The sequence below is a fragment of the Felis catus genome, chromosome F2 (genome assembly GCF_018350175.1).
Source record: "Felis catus isolate Fca126 chromosome F2, F.catus_Fca126_mat1.0, whole genome shotgun sequence".
NCBI classification, from domain to species: domain Eukaryota; kingdom Metazoa; phylum Chordata; class Mammalia; order Carnivora; family Felidae; genus Felis; species Felis catus.
This window is the reverse complement of record NC_058385.1, coordinates 21,870,551-21,888,818: the sequence shown is the minus strand read 5'-3', so window position 1 is coordinate 21,888,818 and position 18,268 is coordinate 21,870,551. Positions and strand designations below refer to the sequence as shown.

The 18,268-nt window shown below is 44.7% G+C and overlaps 1 protein-coding gene and 1 pseudogene across 1 annotated transcript; one reads left to right on the top strand and one right to left on the bottom strand.

Moving 5' to 3' along the window:
- LOC123383059 overlaps positions 1-2,953 on the bottom strand; it is a 32,493-nt pseudogene extending 29,540 nt beyond the window's left edge.
- MSC (musculin) lies at positions 1,240-3,860 on the top strand. Its single transcript, XM_023248413.2, has 2 exons — positions 1,240-1,749; positions 2,660-3,860. The coding sequence occupies exons 1-2, from the start codon at positions 1,240-1,242 to the stop codon at positions 2,744-2,746; spliced, it is 597 nt and encodes a 198-aa protein (XP_023104181.1). The 3' UTR covers positions 2,747-3,860.
- The last annotated feature ends 14,408 nt before the right edge of the window (positions 3,861-18,268 follow it).

Sequence of the window (18,268 nt, the reverse complement as noted above, 5' to 3'; positions counted from 1 at the left end):
GGAGTGGGCAGAGGGCTTATTTTTGGTTGGCATAATTCTGGATGCTGTTTTGTCTTTTTTTTTTTTTTTTTTTTGGAGATTGCATTGACTTAGCATTCTGCATCCAGGAGTGTGCTCTTCAATACACAATCTAAAATAGGAATCGATTCCCTAGACTACAACGCAAAGAGTTGGGGCAAGAGCTTCTATCTTACGCATTGTGGTATTACAAACAAAACGAAGCATGAAATTCTCAAGACAGTGGAAAATAATGGATATAACGGCTTGTGATGTGTGGTGAGGGAGGCGTGTTAGCGACTAAAGACCGAGGGGCCGGGGATGCTAGACACAGATCTCCAGTCCGTATTCTACTTACCAGCCCGGTGATTGGGGGTCCTTTACTTAAATCTCTATCTCTGTGGCTTAGCTTGAAGTTCTGCAAAGTGGAGATAACATTTAAGTCACAGATGTTTGAAAATGGAACGAACCGAACCGATGTACTAAAAGTGCTTTGTAAATCATAAAGCCACGTTAGGGGAAAAGGAGGACGGAAAAGGGAGAGGTTAACTGTTGTCAGTGTTGTTTGCTTGCTTTGCTCTTAAGCTGTGGTCGGGCAAGCCCAGAATAGGCAGTCCTACATGATGCGTTATGAACTTGGGAAACAGTTCCGCTGAAAAGCCCGGGAGAGAAGCAGAGGTCGCGATCCTAGGGCTTCGAAGCGTCTGGCAATCTCCGCCATAGCTAAGACTAGTTGGGCGTGGAAGTGGGGTGGGTACGAACAAGGTCCCCTCCTTCACTTGCCCGACACACATCTCTCACTGACAATCTGAGGGTCCCACGGACCCGGGGCCCCAAATCGCGGCTCAGCGGAGACTTCCCCTTCCCTGCCCCCAACAGCAGATCCTGAGCGCAAACGGTCCCCACCCCTTCCACGCCCCCGCCCCACCTCTTGCCCCCCTTTCCAACCCCCTCTTCTTTGCCCGGGTGGTTTGTCCCAAGGAGTACAAATAAATAGTCGTGTCAAAAGGCGCAGCTAGCGCTAGTGCGCGCGGGGCCTGGGCGGGGGCGCGGACTCCTCGGCCCGCGCTCTCCCGGGTCCGCGGCACGGCTCGCTCCCCGGCGGGGCTGCCTACCCGGGTCTCCAGTCTCGCTCCGAACGCTGCCTGGCCCCCCGCCTCCGCCAGAGGGAGCGGAAGGCCGACACCGCGAGGCTGGCCTGGGGCAGGAAGGCGGGCGCGCGTGGGCGTGGGGGACGCGGTGATGTCCACCGGCTCGGTGAGCGACCCCGAGGAGATGGAGCTGCGGGGGCTGCAGCGGGGGTACCCGGTCCCCGCCTCCAAGAGGCCGCCCCTCCGCGGCGCCGAGCGCAGCTACATCTCGCCCAGTGACAACTCCTCGGCCGAGGAGGAAGACCCCGACGGCGAGGAAGAGCGGTGCGCGCTGGGAGCGGCCGGCGGCGCCGAGGGCTGCAAGAGGAAACGGCCGCGCGTGGCTGGGGGCGGCGGCGGCAAGAAGCCCCTCCCGCCCAAGGGCTCGGCGGCCGACTGCAAGCAGTCGCAGCGCAACGCCGCCAACGCCCGCGAGCGCGCCCGGATGCGCGTGCTTAGCAAAGCCTTTTCCAGGCTCAAGACCAGTCTGCCTTGGGTGCCCCCAGACACTAAGCTTTCGAAGCTCGACACGCTCCGGCTGGCTTCCAGTTACATCGCGCACCTGCGGCAGCTGCTGCAGGAGGACCGCTACGAGAACGGCTACGTGCACCCGGTGAACCTGGTAGGGGCGCCGCACGCGAGGCTCGGGGCGAGCGGCCGGGAAATGCTCAGGGAGCGAGCTCCCGCGTGCCAGGCAGGGTCAGCCCCCTGGCAAGAACCCGAAAGGGGGGGTGCTGGAATGGGTGGTGAGGAGTCCGGTTTGGTTTCTCCCAGTCAAGGGAGGGGCCAGGCCGTTCTCCTGGGGAAGAACCGTGCACCCTTCAGGGCTTCTTCATTCTGATCTTTGTACCTGGTACTTTGCCCTGTGACAGCAGTTGGCTTAGATCCTGCTTCCGGGGTGAATCTCGATGCCATCTGCGTCCACTACCCGGTTGCAGATTCAATGGCAAGTCTCTGTCGCCCAAGCTTTTCCATCTAAGAGTCAGACAGGTTCCATTTAAGGAGGCCTACTTACTGAAAGGAAGGAGGGAAGGCCGAGCTCTAATCAGCCTTTGGATGTTAAAAAGTTCTTGCAGAATAGCAGAGGTTTCCCCAAAAGGGATTTGTCTGGAAAGTCCCTTTCTAACCTGCCAACTTTCCAGGCTTGAGAAAGAACCTATTCCAGTTCCTACTTAGAGTGGAGGGCTGGTGATGGTGTGTGTGTGTGTGTGTGTGTGTGTGCGCGCGCGCGCGCGCGCGCGCTGTGGGAAGGGAATTAAACACAAAATCCCAAACTTTTGCAAGTTTCACCAAATCATCTTGAGGGCAAAGTCCAGGAGGAAGCGTGGACGGAAGTCTTAACGTCTCACGCAATCAAAATCCAGTAAAATTAAAATCCCAGTTTGGAGAAAAGATACCCAAATTCCCAGAACACGGATAAAATCTGAGCTACTCAAAGCCAGGGGTATTCCAGGGTTCATTTAAGAGAGCGGTTTCGCTTTGAGACGGTATTTTTTTTTCCTTCGATGTCTGATTCTCTTTTGACTTTACAGACATGGCCGTTCGTGGTCTCAGGACGACCTGACACCGACACCAAAGAAGTTTCCGCAGCCAACAGATTATGTGGGACCACCGCTTAGATCGAAGTCACTTGCTGGAGTTACTGTTCAAGCGCGTGTGTTGGGGGGCCACGGAGAGAAGGGAGCATGAGAACCCCCAGAGAATGGGGGAAAGTGCCATCGGACTCTGCTAAATCCTCCTCGACACCCCCCACCCACCCGAACTGTGAGCAGGACGTGAGGCGGGCGTTGGGGACAGAGCCTGAGGGCTGGCCGTGTGGCCTTCATCGCAGGGCGCCAAGGGCTGCGGCTGCTGGGGATCCTGGCGACGGCAGTTTTCTTTTCCAAAAGACCTTCCTTCTGTCTCTACAACGCGCAACCAGATCCAGCCTCGGGCTTTAGCAGTGTAGACTGACCCCCGCGCTGCCCTGCCAAACCGCCTACGAGTTAGTTTCCCGACTGAGCCAGATAGACGTATACGATGGCGGGGCCGTGCCCAGCACAGGCATGTTACGGTGAGGCAGTGGTTAGAACGTGCTCTGGATGAGTGGCTTTACAGACAGCAGTCTTCACGCGAGACCAACATCGGGGCATGTTTTTAAGTTGCAAAGAGAGGGGAGTGGCACACCTGGGCCAGGTTTGTACCCCCCACGGGACCCCAGCCTCCGGGAGGCAGGGGCACGCCCGCTCCGTCTAGGGAAAGACGGAGGCGCCCTTTCCCAGACCACCTGACCCGGGTTGGCCCGGAGCGCTCCCGGCGCTTCTGCCTCCCGGCTGCAGTCAAGCCCTTCACTCCCCCCAGGCTCCCGCTGCTTCCCAGCTAGGCTTCTGTCTCCACCCGCCTCCCGTCTAAACTAGAGCCTCCCACCCCCGCACCCCGCACCCCACCAGGCTCGCGTCCCCTTCAGGCCTCCGTCCAGTCCTTCCTCCCACGTCTCCTTGCAGCACCCCTCCTCCGGCCCCTGACCATCCCCAGCGGGCCTGCCGCCTCCATGCTCTGGACGCCTCCCCCGGCCCACCGTCCAGGCTCTGCCTCGCGGGAGGAGTGCGCTGGGTGGTCCGCTGAGGCTGTACGTACCCAGTGACCCCGCTCAGGGGAAATGCGCCGCTGTCTCGAGGCTGCACTACCACAGCAACTAGCAAATGTAAATAAATTTATTTTTTTATGAATAATAAAACGCGTTGTGAAAACCGAGTGGCCGTGGGCGCGGCAGAATGTGGTCTTTGTTGCCTTTTACCTAGTTTGGTCCGGAAGTTCATTTAAAGGTGATTTCTTGGCTCCCTGCGCTGGGATTGGTTCTTTCTCTGCAGAACGGGTGGTGATCACATTTAAATTACTGCGCTTCCAAATGGAACTCTCATTACTTGCTATGATTTGATTCTTCTGGAGGCCGAGGTTACTGGAAGACAAGAACCAGAGGCTTGTTACACCAGAAGAGTCTTTGGGGCCAGGGCCACTTTGAAAGGTGTATGTTCTACAGGGTAATATAGGTACACTTCTTACACTTACGCGCGCGCATACACACACACACACACACACACACACACACACACACACACACACACACACACCGGATGCCTTCTCCAGCTTAAACCCCTACAGCCCACACACTGGAGTGGGGAGTAGGTCTCAGGTCTAATTGGCAGAATAAAACCATAATACAAGGCGCCAAGTTGTGTTTCAGTTAGAGCTTTTCTTTCTTCCCCTAAATAATGTTTATATAGTGCTTTTAATGTACACCACCTCATTTTCCTTGTCATTTTCTTCCATTTTCACTGCAATATTCTCAAGAAGTAATAACCTGGAAAACCATCATATGGTTTTTCAAACGCCATTTTATTTTATTTTATTTTATTTTATTTTATTTTATTTTTTAACGCCCGTCTGTTTTAAAGCTGCATTCTCGTTGTAGAACATTTAGAAAATTTGGAAAAGTGTGAAGGAGAAAACTACCTAAACAACTGCCCAATTTGGAGTATGTTCGTTATTTAATAAAATCGAAAGGCAGTTTTCTTGACCAGAAAGAGAAAATACAGCTGGGGTTTAGGAGGTGAGAGGGAGGTAGGGGAGCATGATTTCCTGTTTTGAACTAAACTAAACCAAAACTCTGGATAACTGCTTTCGGAGACGATTTTCTTGGGCTTTATTCACAGGGGGAGGGACCCGGCCCTCAGGATCTAATCTGCCACAACAGCAGAAGTTGGCACAGGATTACACTTCTTGGTTTCTGTGGCATTAGGGGCTCTCTGGTAAAAGCAAACTCGGGTTTGCTAACTAGTGACGGGAAACCCTAGTATGGTGGTTTAAAGGCACTTAGGCCCCCTGATAAGTTCTGGGTGGCCCGCTTCTTGGGGGTGGGGTGTCTCCTGGAGGCCAGCTGTTAGTGTCTTTTCCAAAGCTTCCATCACATTCGATCCGTTTTAAGGGAAGGGGGCAGTGTGGTATGTTGTTAAGGTGACCTTGAATGTCCACAGAACCCAACTAGAAATTGAAGCTCTGCCACCCACAGAATAGTGACCATATGCAACCCCTCTAAGCCTCCGTTTTATCACCTACAAAATGGTGATAATAATAGTGCCTACCTAGGAAGAGTGCCATCAGAAATAAATGTGAAAATATTTACGCAACCCTTCTAATAAGCAGTGAGCAGCACCCTAAATGACTCCTTAAAAAAGTGGGGAGACATGCTTTGGCAAAGGGGACACTTTAAATGGGTGGGGCATTTCAGGATTCCAGTCTTTAATATTCGTGGCCCAGCTTTAAAATGCCTGGATTACAACCATAAAACAGAAGTGTCCCACAAAAGCAGAAACAGAAAAAGTTAAAAAAAAAAAAAAAGAAGAAAGAAAGAAAAAAAGAAAGAAAGAAAGAAAGAAAAAGGCTGTGTTTGTAGTAAATAGAGAAAAGAAGAAGCATTTGAATAAACAAAATATTTGGGCAAATTTTCATAAACAAAATTTAAATATTTGTGTCTATAATTATATTCCCTCTGAGCAGTTCAGGGGTAAACTTACAGATTTCCTGCCCTTCCTCTATCACCACTCCCCACACTGAAGTGGCCTTCTTTACTGATTCATGTGTCCAGACTGTCATACCATGCAAATTCATTTCTGTTGCCACTTTACAGGGAAGAAAAAAAATCTTCAGAATTATTTTGGGGGGGCTCCGTTGGAGCCTGGGTGGCTCCGTTGGTTAAGCGTCCAACTTCTGCTTGGGTCATGATCTCAAATTTGTGAGTTCCAGCCCTGCTTTGGGCTCTGTGCTGACAACTCAGAGCCTGGAGCCTGCTTCAGATTCTGTGTCTCCCTCTCTCTCTGCCCCTCTCACCCCACCTCAAAAATAAATAAACGTTAAAAAAAAAAAGAATTATTTTTGCTCCACGGTTTCTTTAAAAAGTCCAATGCCAAGAATTATGTTATTTAAAAAGAAGAAGAAGGAAAGAGACCAATTTCTAGTAAGTCTCAGTGAATCTGTATCAACTGCTCAAGCTTCTTGGACAACAGTGGCTGTAGGAGAGGTCTAAACACCTTGGAACAATCTTTTATTGATGGACCATGACCATTGTGCACTCTGAGTAGTAGAAAGGGAGCCCAAAGCCTTCCTTATTCTCTTTTTCCTTTATTTTCCTTTAGGAATTTGGGTTGGAGAAATAGGAGTTGAGGCTGGCTATGGAGAAGATTAAGAAAAAAAGAAGAACGTCTCTCTGAAGGATTATTTCAATTCGATTCTGCTGCTGTGTGAGAAGAGTTGAGAGAAAAAGCTGTCAGGACTATAATGCAAAAAGTACTGAATAGCAAAAAAAAAATGAGTAAATTGAAAAATAGTCTTCAGGGGGCTTTTTGAGAGACCAAAGCATTATTATTAGTGATACTGACTCAATCAAAGAGAACAAAAAATCCCCTTTCACAGGCTCTTCCTAAGATGAATATTTTAAAAGAAATGCTTTCGGCACTGTAATCTTGAAACACCTAGGCGTCTCTCTTGGTTGTGGATGTTGAATTGATTTTGTGCGTATTCTTTTGCCCTGGACTTCAAGTTACAATTTCACTTTAGTCTGATGGCTCCTTCAACAGATAGTGACATTGACCATCGCAATTTACAAAGGAGATTTTTTATAGGTACGTTTCCCCCTACGTTTGATAAATGCTTAATAAGTTTTTTTAAAAGATATTCCCCTCCATAAAAAGAACTAATACACATCCTATTTTAATAGGCAATAGGTAAATAGCTTGGCTACTGATTTTGAAAAAACAATAACTGAGAAAGTCATTTTAGTTATGTTTGGAAGAGCAAAAAATAGATAATTTAATAATTGTCTTCTCACTGCCAAAGACCTAACTTCTAGGAAAATTCACTAGAGTGTATGGATTGCCTCCCTTTATAACAGAGAACCTGGCTACTTTCCTTTCACTGGGCAGTTCTGCTTACCCCCTGAGGGCGGTTCCCCGCCGCCCCCCCCCCCCCCCCCCCCGCCCCCATGTGCCCGGCCCCCCACGATGCCACTGGTTACTTGTTTGCACTCACCATTAATCTCCTTTTATATTCCATCTGCCCTCTGTATTATCTTTCTTCTCTCTCCCACAACGGTGAAAGGTGAGTCTATGACACTAAGAAGGTCTAGAAAGTCACCAGAAACCTGAAATCCACATGTAATTGTGTAAACACAATTAGCACTACTGTAGTGGTTATCTCCAATTATCTCAGCCCTTGTTAGTTCTATTATCAGCAAGATAGGTTATGGACCAACTTTGGGGTCCTTCATTGCTTGTGGTAAAGAGGATCATGGAGCAGTTAAGAGCAGTGATTTTCCGTTTGGTGAAAATACGGTATCTTGTATTGACTATTACTATTAGCAGTAGAAATGGGGAGGGGTGGGGAGCAAGAAGCAAGAGGCCTTTGTCTTTGACCATTCCTAGTTTGTTAAAAGATTTATATGCTTTTTGGATCTTTTTTTAAAAATATTTTTAAAAGATTGCAAACCACCGTATTAAATGTAGCTGGTTCCAGTCTAATCCCACAATTTTGTAGCTCTGCTTCTTTGGGTACTTTGCCACTCTTCCTGAGGCAAGAACAATATATCTTACCCCACAGAAAATGGATTAAATGAGATAATTCTATAAGGCACTTGAGAAATGCTCCATACATGCTAATTAAAAAAAATTATATTCTTCATTTTCTTTCCTCTAACAGTAGTTCAGGTGTCCTTATTCCTCATCTGAAAAACTTCCCATCATCCCTTTGCCACTGTTATCACCTTGCTTGTTTTAGTCCACATGTAATTTTCCTAAACTAATGGATCTTTCTTTTTTGGCCACTAAGAAGAAATTTTTCTTTAGTTTCCTCTTGAAAAATAAAGATGATCACACTCAGCGTCAAAAATCACCAGTGGTGTAAGAAACAGACTCAGGTAGTTGTGCAAGGTAGACCAATGGATTTGATGCAATAGAATACAAAAAGCTCATTGATACGACTTCAGATTTCACACTGCAGCCCACCTTTCAGAAACTACACTGGTGGAGTCTTGGTGTGATGTCAAAGAATATCCACGTTAACCTGAAATGACCATTAATATACGTCTTCTCTTTACAACTACATATCTGTGTGAGGCTTCATATACTTTGACCAAAACAGTGTATCACAGCAGAATCATGTAGAAGGCAGAAATGGGAATCCAGCCATCTTCTATTAAGTCAGATGTTAAGGACATCTGCAAAAATATAACACTATGCCACTCTTCCCATGAAAATGTGTTGGAAGATATAGTTATTTTTCATTAAAAACATGTTTGTTATGGAGCACCTATAACAAATTGGTGCCTATAACAAACTGGGCAGCTGTTGGTTAAGCATCCGGCTCTTGGTCTCCGCTCAGGTCTCGTGTTTGTGAGTTTGAGGCTGGTGTTCAGCTCCACGCTGACAGCACAGAGCCTGCTTGGGATTCTCTCTCTCCCTCCCTCTCTGCCCCTCCCCTGCTCTCTCTCTCTCTCTCTCTCTCTCTCTCAAAACAAATAAATAAGCTTATAAAAATGTGTTTGTCATGTTTACGTGTAATTAGCCTATCATTATTTTCAAATGAATGAAAAAAATTTTCTCTCAGTTTTGATTCCAAACCCAGTAAATATCAGTAGATATAAACCACATAAACAAAAGCTTTTCAGGGTCTTTAATAATTTTTAAAAATGTGAGGAGACCAGAGACAAGAAAAAATTGGGAACCACTGACCTAGGTAATTCCTAAGGCCCTTTTCGCAGATAGGATTCCATGTTTTCTTGATGGTGAGGCAATCTTAGCAGGACAGGAACACGTAGATCACGTCTAGGTTAGAGATAGGAGCAAACACGGGATCAGAAAGATTTGTTAGAGCGGTTAAGATATGCAATTAGATGGGGCAGACTTTCCCTATGCAATACTGCCTTAATCTTGCCAGGCAAATCAGGAGAGCAAGGCCGATGCCTGAGCTGGTGTCATATAGGTTGCTTTCTGAAGGATTTCTGAAATGTTTCCCACTCTCTGCCCCATTCCCAGCTCTTTAGGTCCTTGTGTTTTAAGCCTTTCTAGTCTCAGGGCTGGATCTGGCTTTCAGCTGAAAGGGAAAGTGATGCCCCAAACTCGTGACTGCAAAATCCCCTTTCTTTTGCCCATATATTAATATTCTCTGAGGGCTATGTTAGAATCATAGCATTGTGTTGTCCTGATGAAGAAATTTATTTAAGGAAACGTGGGAATCATTTCCACTGATCCTCAACAAAGAGTTTTTTTTTTTTCTATCTGTAAGTTTGCCAAGTGGCAGGCAAATATATTTATTTGTGATATTGATTAGCTTATACAGGACACATCACTGAAGTAACTAAATGCCTTGACATGCAAAACTTGAGTACAAGAGAAACAAAAACAAGCAAACACACAATAACAAAAACTCAAAGGCTTTGGAAGCAAACTTCTTCAAGGGAAAAGAAAGGATCCCATAAAATAAAAAGCTCAGCCACATGAGGTCCAAGGGATTTGGATGATCCTTAAGGAAAACTGTTCCAAGAGCCAAGGAGTAGGGAGGGACTATCTATCATTGTGCAAAAATAACAGAAACTCAGGGCACCTGGGTGGCTCAGTCGGTTAAGCCTCCGACATCAGCTCAGGTCATGATCTCACGGTTGGTGAGTTCGAACCCCACGTGGGGCTCTGTGCTGACAGCTCAGAGCCTGGATCCTACTTCGGATTCTGTGTCTCCCTGTCTCTCTTCCCTTTCCCCATTCACGCTCTCTCTGTGTCTCTCAAAAATGAATAAATGTAAAAAAAATAAAAATAAAAAAATAACAGAAACTCTTCTAGCTAAACCCAATTAAGGAACATCTAAATCACAAAGGGCGGTGCTCTAAGAGTTGGAAGCCAAGGCATCAGGGGCTTGAGGGGACAAGGTGGTTAAACCACACGTGCAGAGAACAGAGAGAGCCGTACGGGGAGGAAGGACCCTAGTTATAATACATATTGATGCCCGTGCGTTGCTAGACATCGGCTATATGTAATTTTCTAAAAAGAAGTTTAGGTGTCTCTTACCTGCCCCTAGATCACTGGCTGTTTATGTGCACAACCTCCCTGGGAATCTCCAACTTTTATATGCTTTAATTACAAGGTTTCCCTCAAATTGTGGTGAAGGCATAGGCTGAGCTATTCTCTTTCCTGACTCAGTCATCCTCCGAGCCATCCATTTCTTTGCAGACATGGGCAGGGATGGAGTTGCCTCTGCTGAAGTAGAGGGACTTAGATATCAAAGATGGCCTTCGAGGAAGCAGGCTTCCATTATCCACACGCGTGTGTATTGCCCGTCCAGTGATTTGCTCCAACCAATGGTAGGTGGCAGAAGTGACTGGCAGGACTGATGGGTCCAGGTCTAAGCCTTAAGGACTAGAAGCTTCTGTTTTTACTTATTTGAGATTCTGAGCTTCCATGCAAGAAGTTCAATAACCCAGAAGATACCACATGAGAGGAAAGCCCTGAGACTACGCTCAGGGGAACTGGGATCCCAGCTGACAGTGAGGCCTGAGGCCCCAGATGGCTGGGCTGATCGCAGGGGAGCCATTACAGCCAACTGTGGAGGTGTCTTAGTGGAGAGTGAAGAAGCTACTGAGGACAGCTAGCAAGGGTGAGCCATCCTCGCTAGGCCCTGTCCTAATTCCTGACCCTCAGAATCTTGAGAGATGATAACATTTTTGTTGTTTTAAGCTACTAAATTTAGCTTGCTGTTGTGGTTGTTGTTGTCGTCGTTCCTCAGCAATAAATAACAAAAACATCTTATCAGGTAAATTTTCACCTCAGCTATTTATCCAGGGAGCATACTGATCATCCGCTATGAGCCAGCACAGTGTTGGATAAAATGAAGTCATCTTGCCTCAAAGTGCTCTAAAGGAGGAAACGGACAAATGCACCAATAATTGAAATACAATGTGCCAAGTGCTATGACAGAAGGTGGTGTCCTGGGCGGAGGAGCACAAAATACACCTCCTTGGGGAGGCATAGAAGGTTTCCCACGATGCTGACAGGTGAGGTGGGCACTGGTCAAGACAAGAGTAGGGCTTACCAGAAAGAAAGTGTAAGTGACACCGGTCCGGTGACCGGGGCTAATGTCTAGTATGGTGGTCAAGAGCGTGGACTTTCATAAATGACTTTAATTTTTTTTTCAATGTTTTTATTTATTTTTGGGACAGAGAGAGACAGAGCATGAGTGGGGGAGGGGCAGAGAGAGAGGGAGACACAGAATCGGAAACAGGCTCCAGGCTCTGAACCATCAGCCCAGAGCCCGACGCGGGGCTCGAACTCACGGACCGCGAGATCGTGACCTGGCTGAAGTCAGACGCTTAACCGACTGTGCCACCCAGGCGCCCCTCATAAATGACTTAAAATCACTGAGTCTCAGCTTCCTCACTTGTAGAATGAAGATATACTAGAACCTACCTGATGGGCTGGTAAAGATTATAGGTGATGGTGGATGTCAAACGCTTAGCCCAGGGCCTGGCAGAGGAATTAGCCAACAAATGCTGGTCTGTTAGTATCAGCATCCACATGGGCATCACATTGAGGTGATCTGCATGTGTCCCCTTGGCATGCTTTGAGGAGGTGGGAACATAGCCCTGATGATGCAGAGTCCCTTCCTCTTCCTTAAATCTGAGACTTTACCTACGATTCTGTTTCAGTTGTCTTCTAAAGTTGGGCAAGCTCAGAATTTTTAAATCTTCAAGGTACTGATGTAAACGACAAGCCATACATCTAGCTCCTATTGGAGTGTGAGAATAGATTGGTAAAATATGCATCCGCGTGGTCAGGACAGCTGGATGGAAGATGTGTAGATTGATGATATGGCCACAATAAGAAGTCGGGGTTAAAACTAGCACCCACAGCAGGCACTGATTCAGATGCGTCCACAGGACGCATTCATGCTTTTCATTCCCCTGTGATCTGTCCCAGAACTTCTGCTCTGGAGGGAAATTTAAGACCCTGTGACCAGAACTGTCCAGGATTAGAATTCATAGACTCTGAGTTTCCCCTTGGCATGCAGCCCACCCAATCTGAAGGACACCAGCAGATAAGAATTTGGCACTATGACAGCTATTTTCTGCAGCTGCTTCCGATGCGCCCCAGCCAAGCACTGGGGAGTCTGCCTGGGGTGACAAGTAGACTGTTCTGAGGACCTGACTTGTTGGGTGGCCCTGGGCAATCGCTTGCTTTTCCAGCTTCAGTTTCTCACTGAAAACGAGCCACCTGAGCTAGATGGAGCCTTAAGTCCTTTACATTGCGAAAATGGTCTCTTTCTTACGGGCCTTCTGAACAGCATCGATTCGGACGCTCGCAGTGTATGTTACAAATACGGAGGCTTAAAGCCTGAGCCGATGGACAAAGTCAACCTGCTTTTAAGCGTCTGAGATGAGCTCAAGCCCCTCAGGTGTCCTTTGACTTATTACACAGAACTGTGCTGTTTCTATGTGATTTGAGTGTTGACCATAAACTTCACTGCAGACTTACCCTCCATTTCTATTATAAGTACGCATCTCACCAGTACAAAAAGGCTTCTTCAGTATGCTAGAGAAATCAAATAAGCACAGCAGTTGTGGTATTTAAGCTATTTCCTTCTAAAGGCAGATATTCACTAGTATTAAAAAATGATAAAACGAGATTTGTCAGAACTTTTAGTAAGCATTCTACGATCGTGTTTGATTTGACCCAAATAAAGATTATAGTTGGAAAACATCACATGCAACTAAAAGAATCCTCAGAAAAAAAAAAAATGATGACTTTTTTTAAATGCCTAGAAGCCTGGGAAATACCAAAATGCAGTCTATTGTTTCAAGAATCTAGCAAGTTTTTCCCCCCTTTCGGTAGGATGTTTTCGCACCACTGTCCTGCGGCACTCATTACCTTTCTCCAAGACTTCTCAGAAATACTCTTGGTACCTTAGACTCACACCTTTATGCCTTTTTCATACCTTGAGAAGTGATTCATCTGAGCCTAGGTTTTTAGAAGGTTTTTAGAAGCCTCACTGGCTGGTTGTGTGTGGGATGGACTGAAGGAAGTAGGAACTAGACATGACATGCAAGACAGACGGAGATCCCAGATTGAGAGTGGAGGTGGGGACCCAAGGGGTGCATTCGAGAGACACTTTACTGCTAGAATCAAATTGACTCGTTTATACACTGGATGTGGGTGGGGAGAGACAGGAAGAAATTAACGTTGACTACAGGGTTTCTAACTTGGGCCAGACAGTGAACAGCAAAGTCATCGTGAGTCATCATATATCATGAAAGTTTAAAAGGGCGAGTTTAAAAGAGTACAGAATTTAGAAACCATGCCATTCATTTGGGAACACTGCCCTTTGGCCTAAGGGGGTTCTTATCAAATTTGGTCCTGTTGTAGGGATTCAGCTTCGAAGGGGGGAACACCAACAACTAAAAGCTTAAAGAGAGACAAGGACTATTTGACTACAGAGACACAAAGTCAGGAAGCTATGCCCTTGCCTGGGTTCTACATGAGCAGGCTTTTCTTTTTTTTTTCTGTCACTGCATTGTGAGTGTCTTCAGAACAGGAATCACGGGTTTTCATTCTGTATCTTTATGAAAGTATAACCCCCATCTGTCTGGTACAAAAGCGAGTACTCAGTAAATATTTAATACATTATTCGCAACAGAAAATAGTTCCTGCTACTCTTTGGCTGAACTCATTTTTCTGTTGTGAAAGGATGACGACTTGGGAAAGTCCATTCTCTGGAGCCACCTGAGATGCGTAGTCATCACGGGCAACCATGACACTGGTATCGTTAGTCATTACTGCTTTATGAGTTATGCTAATTCCTGCTGCTCATGAAACACACCAGCTCTGTACATGATCTGGTGGTTCTCAGGATCCCCCAGACGGGAAGGAAACTTGAATGAGTACAATAAAAGGCAAAAGCTTTAAAATTGAACGAGACGAATTAATACCGTCAACATGCTAACTCTCGTGCTGTATACTTTACAGATAATATTCTTCCTTTTAAGTTTATTTATTTATTTTGAGGCAGGAAGGAGCAGAGAGAGAGAGAAGAGAGAGAGAGAGAATCCCAAGCAGGCTCCACACTGTCAGTGCAGAGCCCAAAGCCAGGCTTGAACTCTCGAACCATGACATCGTGACCTGAGCTGAAATCAAGAGTCAGATGTTTAACCGACAGAGCCACCCAGGTGCCCCCTTTAAATTTCTCGTTAGACCATCAGTAGTACGTTATTCTTTTAATTTACAGAAAGAAACACAGGCTCGCAAAGCTTTTATAGCTTGCGGAGAGCCACACGGGGAATAATTGGTAGAGTCAGAGTTTAAACCTGGTTCTCTCTAGCTCAGAATCTGATCCCTTAACCAATCGTATCCTATTGCCTCCCCAAATACTTCTCCCAGATGGAAAGGAAGCTGGTGGGAAAATGGTGCTCACCAACAAGGTTACTGTAGCTTCAGGTGTTAACTTGGGACAGTAGATGAACCACAGAGTTATACCCAGTTCTGAGTGCTTAAAATAGTATGGGAGTGAAGAAAGGGGCCAGGCTCTGCGTACCTGGCCAGCAATGCTAGCCAAAAACCACCCAGAGAGAGGCACTCATGTATAAAGAGATCTTTTCTTTTTGGTCTTGTTTTCCTCTTTAGCTTCTAATGAAGATGATTTGCAGAATGTCAAATGTATGTGTGCTGAGCTGAAAAGAGGCTAGATCTACCCTCACCTGGGATTTTTAGCTCACAGGATTACACACTCTGGGAGGGCCCTGCAATGGAGGCAGGAAGTGGCCATTGTGAAGATCAGAGAAAAAAAAAGCTGAAGGGGAAAAACTGAGTGGGGAGAGCCCGAAAAGCTGTGACTGTGGCACTTTCTCACAAGTGTCCTGCCATGGTTTCCCTCCTCTGACTGGAATAGCCAATCAGTTTTAGATGTGCATAATGGATTCTTGTTTGAGTGAGTTGAGAAAGACACAACTTTCCACTAGGAACAGGTAATTCACTATTTTCCATCTTCGCAAGGACAGAGCAAGAGACAGTATGAATTCAGTCATACAAGAATTAAGGTATGTTTAATGAAATTGCCTGATAGGGAGTTTCCCTCACGACCCGGGATTAGGGACTAGGACTTTGTAGAATTAAGAAGGAACCAGTGGCATAGATTTCATAGATTTAGAAAGCCACAACATGTTACATCTAGAAGGCGTCTCATAAATAATCTACTTTGTTCTCATCAGAGTATGCTAATAATAATGAAAAAGAAAGACGAATCTAAATGCGTACTGTGATTACCTGTCTATGGGCTGCTATGCAACAATTAAAACTTATAGCCTGCAAACTGCATAACTCCACTGGAAAAGTTTATGATATGAGCATGATAAAAAATTAGAATAACGAGAGTCAAAACCAAAATAATATATTCGTTATACAGATAAGGAAAGTGAAGGTGGATCTTTGGAAATTGGATATGGCTTCTCATCTATCAGGGATTAGAAAAAGACTGCTTGTAAGTTTGGCTTTCATCCTTATCATTCAAGGTCATTTGCTATCTGTCATTTGCTGGCTTATCTTCCTCCTCGTCCCTTTCACCCTCCCAATGCCTTCTTTTCTGACCTGCAGAATCAATTCTACTTCATTTACATTCTTACAGAACTTTATATATGTCTTCATTAAAAAAAAAAAGGGTTAAAAATAGATGCCTAGGAATGGAAAGTGATTTTCACATAAGCAAATCAATTAATGTAATACATTACAGTATAAGAATCAAGGGCAAAAATTCACATGATCATCTCAATTAACACAGAAAAAAGCCATTGACAAAATCCAATACCCTTTCATGATAAAAAAACAAAACAAAACAAAACACAACAACATTGATAAAACTAGAAAAGAAGGGAACTACCACAATGTCATGAAGGGTATTTATGAAGAACCCATAGCAAACCTCAAATTCAATGATGAAAGACCGAGCTTTCTGTTTCCCCCTGAGATCAGGAAGGGACAAAGTTGCCACTTTTACCTCCGCTATGCACCATTGTACTGAAAGTTCTAGCTAGAGGAATTAGATAAGAAAAGCACATAAAAAGCATTTAAATTAATGAAGAAGAATTAACACTGTCTCTATTTGTAGATTACATGATTCTATATACCTATGTAGATGAAAGAATCAACAAGAATCCACAAAAAGCTACAAGAGCTAATAAGTGAATACAGCAAAGTTGCAAGGCACAAGATCAACACGCAAACATCGGTTGTGTTTCTGTACAGGAGCAATGAATACTCTGAAAAGAGAATCAAGAAACCTGTTTTTCTGCTTTCCGTTTACAATATCGTCTAAAAGTGTGAAACACCTAGGAATAAATTCAACTAAGGAGAAAGACTTGTAAGCTGAAAACTATAAAACATCGCATAAAGCAATTAAAGAACAACTAAATAAATGGAAAGACATCCTGTGTCCATGGACTACAAGACTTAATACTGTTAAGCTATCAGTACAACGTGAAGTAATCTACAAATTCAATGTGATCTACATAAAAATTCCAGTGAACTTTGGTGCAGAAATGGAAAGGCCAATCCTTTTTTATTTTTATTTTTTGTATTTTTTTAAGTTGTTATTTTAATTTCAGTACAGTTAACATACAGTGTTAGTTTCAGGGTGTACAATATAGTGATTCAACACTTCCATAGAACACCCAGTCCTCATTACAACGAGTGCACTCCTTAATCCCCGACACCTATTTAACCCATCCCTCCCGCCTCCCTGCCCTCTGATAACCATCAGTTCATGCCCTACAATGAAGAGTCTGTTTCTTGATTTGCCTCTGTCTTTTTTTTCCCCTCTGCTCCTTTGTTTTGTTTCTTAAATTCCACATATGGGTGAAATCATATGGTATTTGTCTTTCTCTGACCTATTTCACTTAGCATAATACTCTGTAGCTCCATCCATGCTGTTGCAAAGGGCAAGATTTCATTCTTTTTATGGCTGAGTAATATTCCATGTATATATACACCACCTCTTCTTATCCATTCATCAATCGATGGACAGACACTTGGGCTATAACCACATTTGGCTATTGTAAATAATGCTGCTATAAACCTAGGAGTGCATATATCCCTTTGCATCAGTATCTTAATATTCTTTGGGTAAATACCCAGTAGTGGAACTGCTGAGTCATAGGGTAGTTCTATTACTAACTTTTTGAGGAAACACCGCACCGTTTTCCTCAGTGACTGCACCAGTTGGCATTCCCACCAACAATGCATGAGGGTTACTTTTTCTCCACGTCCTCTCCAACACTTGTTGTTTCTTGTGTTGATTTTAGCCATTCTGACAGGTGTGAGGTGGCATCTCACTGTAGTTTTGATTTCTATTTGCCTGATAATGATGTTGAATATATTTTCATGTGTTTGTTGGCCATCTGTATATCTTCTTTGGAGAAATGCCTGTTTATACCTTCTGCTCATTTTTTAATTGGGTTATTTGTTTTGGGGTATTGAGTTGTATAAGTTCTTTATATATTTTAGGTACTAACCCTTAATTGGATATGACATTTGCAAATATCGGAAAGCCAATCCTTAAGTTCACATGAAATTGCAAGGACCCTGACTAGCCAAACAATCTTCAAAAGAAGAGCAAAGTGGGAGGATTTACATTTTCCAATTTCAAAACTTACCACAAAGATACAGCAATCAGTATAGTATTGGTATGAGGACAAACTTATGGACCAATGGATTAGAATTGACAATCCAGAAATAAGCCTATACTCTATAGCCAATTGATTTTGACAAGGATGCCAAGACCATTCAATGGGGAAGAATGTCCCAACGGACAACTGGATATTCACATGCAAAAAAAAATGAAGTTGGACCCCTACCTTCCACCATATATAAAAATTAACTCAAATATGTGAATGACTTAAATATAAGAGGGAAAACTGTTAAACTCTTAGAAGAGAACATAAGGGTAAATCTTCATGACATTGGATTTGACAGAGAATGTAACATCTAAAGCAAGGGCAAAAAAGATAAAATAGATATATTCAGCTACATCAAAATTAAGAAATTTTGTACATCAAGCGATATTGTTAAGAAAACGAAAAGATA

What these genes read in the sequence shown, in the direction of transcription:
- MSC (XM_023248413.2), top strand. Translation starts at nt 1,240, where the DNA reads ATGTCCACCGGCTCGGTGAGCGACCCCGAGGAGATGGAGCTGCGGGGG. An exon ending in ACGTGCACCCGGTGAACCTG is followed by an intron (nt 1,750 to 2,659) that starts GTAGGGGCGCCG and finishes TTGACTTTACAG; the next exon opens with ACATGGCCGTTCGTGGTCTC.